General features: G+C 39.2%; 1 protein-coding gene across 1 annotated transcript in view; it reads right to left on the reverse strand.

The window, feature by feature from the left end:
- peli2 (pellino E3 ubiquitin protein ligase family member 2) overlaps window positions 1–3,033 on the reverse strand; it is an 18,722-nt gene extending 15,689 nt beyond the window's left edge. The window contains exon 1 of the mRNA XM_008400193.2: window positions 2,681–3,033. Within this exon, the coding sequence (XP_008398415.1) occupies window positions 2,681–2,757 (77 nt within the window). The 5' untranslated portion in view covers window positions 2,758–3,033. The remainder of the gene's footprint in view (window positions 1–2,680) is intronic.
- Between the last annotated feature and the right edge of the window lie 4,025 nt (window positions 3,034–7,058).

A 7,058-nucleotide genomic window follows, 5' to 3' on the forward strand; every position in this document is an offset into this window, starting at 1 on the left:
TATATATATTATGCACAGTTGTTGCTTTGTAATACTGGTAATTTTCCACAAATCTGGATTGACGTTTGAAGGATTTAATAGATTTAATAGATTTAACAAGATGCTCTAATACTGAAATCATTAACATTAAGGTTAATGATTTAGAAAGGATTCCGCTGCAAGAAGTCTCAAACTGAGATTCCTACTTCTCTGGTTCAAGGTGTTTCACCTTTGTTATGAATAAGTTGCAGCTTTACTTTTGTCTATCATGGACAAATTCTTCTTGTTTGGAACGTAAAGAGAAGATTTTCCAATTGTACTTTTGCACAATAGTGTTTAAAAAAGCATAAAAAAACAACACACAAAGATAGTCAACACCATAGAGATCAAACTTTCATACACTTTTTCAGGGAACTAGTACTTCGGGGTAAAAACTAAACTTCCTCTACAGCTAAAACCCAGCTGAAAATAACAACACAGACTTTTGTTTCTACCTTATTTCACATAATGTTAGTTTATTTTGTGATATTCACATTGGTGCTAGTAATTAACCTGAGATACGTGTAAATTAAAAAAGGAAAAATAAGTAAAATGATCTTAATGTTTTTTATAGAAAAGAGGAAGACAGCCTTTATTTCCACTGCTGCTGTGTTGCTTAATGCCAGAAACTAAATCCAGTCCCTTTTGGACTTTTCGAGTCCAAAAGTTGACTCAGAAAGTCCTTGAAATGGTCTCATTTAAATGACCATTTTTTGCTAAATGAGAGAGGAAATTTTACAGACTTTCTTGACAATGCCTTTTATTGTAAACTGTCTGGCTTAAGTCAAATGTTTTGGAAATTCTTACACAAACAATAGTTTGCTGTAATTTTGGTCCATTCCCCCCAACCAAACTGATTCTGCTGAGTCAGGTTTGCAGCACAAAACTTTTCAGCTCGGCCCACAGACTCTCCTTAAGCCATGTTCTAACTAACTTAGAGGGATCCATATTGTCACTATCCATTTGGAAGACTTTTTTGTGGGGAAGGTTTAACTTCCTGGACGATGTCTTGAGATGTTACTTCAACATTTCCACAAAATGTTCTTTCCACGTGATGCCATCTATATTTTCACCAGTTGCACCAGTTCCTCCTGCAGCAAAACACCCACACAACATGATGCTCCTACCTCCTGTGTGGCTCATACACACAGTTCTCAGATGACAGATGAATATTGCACCTTCAGCCATCTGGAAATCATACCCAAAGTTCACCTTGTTTTTTTTTTCTGATATGTTGTCTTTTGAGTTTCCCATCATATTACGCAAGAGAGTGGTGAGTTTTAAGGTCTTTCTTTAAAATACATCCACAAATGCTCCCCCATTTATGTCCAATGTTGGGACATAAACATTGGGAGTTTTTAAAGTCATATCAGTTGGTAAGTACCTATAGTGTGTGTGTAAACTTCTAGATATGATGCAAACTGAACCATTCTCCCCTATTATTCTGGCATGTAGAAAATAGAAATGGTTTAGTTCATCCTAGCACATCAAAAATCGATCTTCAGACCTCTGCAAAGGCCTGAAAGTCACCCACTGTCCCCTTCTGTTCTGCCATGGAAGATTATTGTTTCACAGGTATTGTTTGATGTTTCTAGCAATAAGATTGGAACACTGAACGTGTATTGTGACCTTATAACACCTGAGTCATTAGTAAAACAAATCGGTATCAGCCTAAATTGAAAACGGAAGGCCAGATTTTTTTAAAGTTGATTGTCCAGAAAACTGCAATCGCTGCAGGAATCCCTGTACTAACACTTGTACTGAAGTTGGTACATAGATTTTGACCACAGGCATGCAATGCAAACTCTAACATACCCACTGGCTTTGTTTTTAAAGAATTTGATGACTTATGTCCTATTAGTGATGACATATGCACAGTAACTTCCTGTCCTCTGACTTGCACAATGTGGCTTTAGAATTTCACAATGCAGATCAAGTTGTCCTGCTTACTCTCTTCATTCTCAACTTGATCCTGTCAGGCGTTAAGCTTCCAAAGCTGTTCCGATATTAGTGCCCATTTGTGTGGTGATATAATTCAACTAAACAATGCCGTGGGGAGTAATTATTAATCCTTCCAGCAGGAACAGACAATGGTGCGTGTTAGAACAAAAGTTGTGCAGGGTTGGGGTTGTGGCAGCCGAAAAGGAAGCAGCCTGGGGGCCTGGGGGTGGGGACCACCACGACTTCCGAATTCCTGAAGCCCCGTGAATCCAACTTCCAAGGCAGGGAGGAGCGCTCCGGCTGGGGCTGCTGGGAAGCAGGAGGTGTACCTAAAGTTGTCCTGAACGTGTTTATTATCTGGTCAGGCTTTAGTTTCTATATCTTACTGGTTATCAGGGAGCGAGACATCATCAACATCAACATCATCATCATCAACAACTGGACCGCATATCTGACTGCGCACGTGTCTGCTTTGAGGAGTAACGTGAGCTCGTAAATTTCTAAACTAAACCCAACGGCCTCCCGAGTTAAATCCGACCGACACCGTAAATAAATAAAAAAAGAAAAACACACACATTCCTGCTAATTCAGAGTCAGGTTATAGCGGCTCGGCAGCGCGAGGTAGAGGAACATCCGGGGAAACTTTTTAAGACACTAAAACACTCGCTCTCTTGTTCGTCCTGAACCAGTAAATTTAAAAATAAATATGCCATAATCTTACCCCAGCACCACCAACTCCCCGTACTTCACCGGGTCTTTGGACGGGGCGCAGTGCTCCTCCTGGCTTGACGAAAACATGAGGCTTGACTGTGTTAGCTCCACAGTAATAACAGTGTCTCACAAGATTAACAGATTCCCTTTAAGAGAGGAGAAGAAAGAAAAAAAAAAGACACCAAGCCCCCTCACTACATCTTATGACTCTGACATCATCCGTGTTTCTCTATCCGATTAAATCCAGTTGTTTGCTTGTGGGGGGAAAAAGGAAAATAAACTGCTCTGTAACTTCCTGGGCTAACCACAGCAGAGCGTAACTTACTTGGCGGTTGAATCCTCTCTACAGCAGATACAAAAACAGCGAAGAGCAGGGCCGGACTGTACCATTCACTTCTGCTTTACTTTCTGTAGGGGGGGACGCCTCGGCAGCTCTGCTTCTTCCTACGGTGAGTCTGCGCAGATGTGACTGCGATTTATTATTTAAAGACACAAACATTCACACCTACTGATGGTATTTTCATGGATTTGATATTGTGGGGATAAAGTGATCAAAGCGTGGGTTTCGTTTTCCATTTGGACCACCGTACGCCGTCCATGGGTGGCACCATCTGTTATGTAAACAAAGACTACAATCTGGGAATTCTTAAAGGGGCCCCACGAAAAAAATATATTTGTTGCAACAAATTCATTTCTAATGATTCAGATCAGGTTGTCATTTTTTAAATATATGTGAGAACTGATACTTTAAAAATTTGATACCAAACCTCCAAAAACATCAAGCTCCTCCCTTCTAATTCTTGAGTTTAGCCTAAACCAATAATCTAATAATCTATATTTTTTTATATTTGCTTATTGGGAGTGAGAATGAGAGAACAAGAATAATTTGATTTAACAGTTGTAGCACAAATACATTTCAAGCAGTTTTTTTTAACTATATGCTAGTAATATTCGATTGATTGTAGCCTAGTTAAAATCTAGATGTTTAGTATTTGTTTCAGTAGCAAATTATAAACAATCATCTGTTATTTGTCTCAGTAACTGAAACAGCCCTTGAAGATGTGGGGAAAGTACTAAAAAATTAGTAGCACTACTTCAACAATTAAAATAAATAGTATCCCACCAAGAAATTACTCATGTAAGGTTTAAAAAAGGTTTTCTTTTTTTAAAATGATGTAATCAGACAGACTAAAATATAAAAACCAGCTGATATATATATATATATATATATATATATATATTCCCTTCTTGTATAAAAATATTTAAAATGTAATCATTGAAAGCAAAGGGAAACTTAGGTTAAATTTCTAGATTTTGTACAAAACTTGGCAAGTAAAGCCAATTCAGATTTTTATATTTTTTATCCCAATAGCATAGGTTTTTAATATTCAAAAAGGGGTTTTCTAATATTAACTCCTAATATTATTTCAGATGCACACTGTATGATTAATAGATAGTCTCATAAAAGTATCCATATTTAGTATAAATATGATACTGATGAGGGGGCAGCATTGGTGGGAAACACTTGGTGAAAATAATCCCCCCTGGTTTGTTTTCTTGGGGGATGAAAAGATGGCAAAATCAGATTTCCTCATTTTGTTTGTGATTCCTTTGAGCTCTCTAAAACCTCTCTTTCCATAATCAGGGATTTATGGCAGTTTTGCTGAAGCATGTGATTAATTGTGCAACCAAACACAATGCCTTCATACCCATTGAACCTGTTCACACTTTCTCAAGATTGCAAACACAAACTTGTATGATTTATTTAGATTTTGTGTGACAGACCAGCAATAAATTGTGCATAATTGGGAAGTAAGAAAAACTGCTTATATTGCTTATATTCACCTCAATCTTATTTTAATACCTCTAAATCTAAGAGGTATGTTAGAAAACATGAGTAAATAATCACATGAAGGCCAAGCAACACATCAGGCAGGTCATGATGAAGTTGTGGAGAAGTTTATATCAGGTTTCTAAAGCTTCTTACATCTTGCAGACCACGGCTCAGTCAATCATATGAAAATGTAAAAAAAAAAAAAGTCAATTAAGAACAGCAAACCCAAAGAAACTAACAGACAGGGCAAGGTGAGCTTTAATAAGATCTAAACTTTATAGCCTACAATGGGCAAAGTGGCAGGAAACTAGCATCACCTTGAACACACAAAGTGTTTCAGCTGTTTTGAAGTTTTCTGGAAGTTTGTTCCTGATCACAAGAGCACAAAAACTGAATGCTGCTTCTCCGTGTTTGGTTCTGGTTACTGTTAAAGCCGAAATGCAAAAACCTGAGACCTGGAAGGGCGATAAAACAACAACAGGTCTTCATCGTATTTTGTTGCTGAGATTTATAAACTAACAAAATTATTTTAAAGTCTATTCTCTGAGCTACAGGGAGCCTGAGTAAGGACTTTAGTATGATGGGCTCTGTTTTACTAACTTTAGTGGGAACACGTTACACCACTACTCAGCTGCATGCCTGGAAACATTATTTTCACATCTGATATCACTGATTGGTTTACTGGCATACTCATTTCTTCGGAGGTTGACTCACTGACGCTTCGCTGAACCTACAACTTAAGGCTGAGGTCACATGTCCAGTTGTTCTCTCGCCTTTCTGGTGAATGCTCCACTTCCCCACCTTTCTCTGGCGGTCTCGTCAACACGTTATTGCCTCAGTCTTGTTTTCACAGGAACATCCATGGCTGAAGGTGCTCACCCACTGCCTGGGGCCTCTTTGGTGCCCCCCTCTAATTATGGCCCTCTGTTTGAACTGGTGTTCAGTTTCAAAGCGCAATAACACTTCACGCAAAAACAAAAAGGCAGCGATGGGGGGTCACCGGGGTGCGTGAAGGTATTTCCATTCCCACCCTCATGGACACTCATGTATAGGAAAAAGAGCTGAAATATCTAATATTTTGAAGTTTTTCTTGCTGATTACCACCACAGATGTCTTGGTTTCTCCTTCACAAGCACAAAGCCGAGTTAGGGCTGTAACTAAAGGGCTCAGGGCAACCCCCTAAAGGAGTGGGTATAATGAATGTTTACTGCTCTTTTGTGCCACTGCCTCTTTCCGCTGTGCTTTTCATTCACTGGGCATTGTCTTTGTAAAAGAGCACTGCAGGTTTTGTTTCTACCTCTGTTTGACTTGCATAAACACACACAGAAGATTTGGGGGTGGGTGGGGATCAAAGGCTCTCCGGCACATACCACACTGATGGAGAGCAGATGCAGGGAGTGGGCCGCTTTGCTGAAGCTGCGCTGGCGTAGCGCGAGTATAAATCTAAGTTTAGGAGGAGGAGTCCAATGTTACTAGGCAAGAGGCATGCAGAGCTGAGTTGCACAATAGAGAGTCTGTGAGCAATGACAACAGACTGGTAAAGTCCCTGTTAACATCTGAACTGTTCTTAGTGAGGATTTGCTCAACCATATGATGTCCAACAGACTCATCATGTGACTATTGTACATTTTTGAGTCAAGGGATGACAAATATGTATGTTGTAAGAGTGGAATAATTTAACTTTCCTCCTTTATTAACCCCAGTTTTATTAACCCCAGTTTTATCACATTTTCCTTTAAATGGACAGTATGCTTAGATGAATCTACCTCAAAGTAATGTTTCGACAACTTGAATCTCCAGCCAGTGAAAGGCATTCTCCTCTGTAATGAAGATGTTGTGGGCGCACGCTGCGTCGCATGGTTTCGATCAAAGCAAAAGCCAGTTCTCCACTCAGCTGACTGTAGCATGACAGTGTGGGAGAATTCAAGGAATGTGCTGATCCTGTGTTGCTTGTGCTCTTGACCCGACATCCCCCACTCACCCAAACACCCACCCTCTCTCCCAGTCAGTCAGCACAACAGCCTTGTTGTCCAAAAGGCCTTTTTAACATGCAAGGCAGCAACAGCTCTCCATGCATATAAAGTCAGCATCAATTTGACTCACGTGGAACTGGCATTACAGCTTCCAGTACAGTACAAAGATGTACATCCCAATTGTTGTATGAATCCAATTCACAAAATGAAAATAAAACATAACATTTGTCTCAGATTATGTTGCTTTCCAACATTATTTTCCATATCTTGCATTGGATTTTATTTAGGGGCGACATAGTTAAGAGAATCTAAATAATTTTGACAAATGAAACACATTGGTTTAAGACAGATGCACCATGTTTAAGCAAAATAGCAAACATGGTATTTTTCCAACAATTGTCTAGATTCTCCATAAAAAGGTAAGAGAACTAAAATACAATGACACCAATAAGTGTCTGAAAATATTACAAAGCCATCTCTAAGGCTTTGGGAATCCAGTAAAACAACAGTGACAGCTGTTATTTTCAAGTGGAAAAAACCTGGAACATCGATGAACCCTCCAAGGACAGGCTGGAACAAAA

Source organism: Poecilia reticulata, linkage group LG22 (assembly GCF_000633615.1).
Source record: "Poecilia reticulata strain Guanapo linkage group LG22, Guppy_female_1.0+MT, whole genome shotgun sequence".
NCBI classification, from domain to species: Eukaryota; Metazoa; Chordata; class Actinopteri; order Cyprinodontiformes; family Poeciliidae; genus Poecilia; species Poecilia reticulata.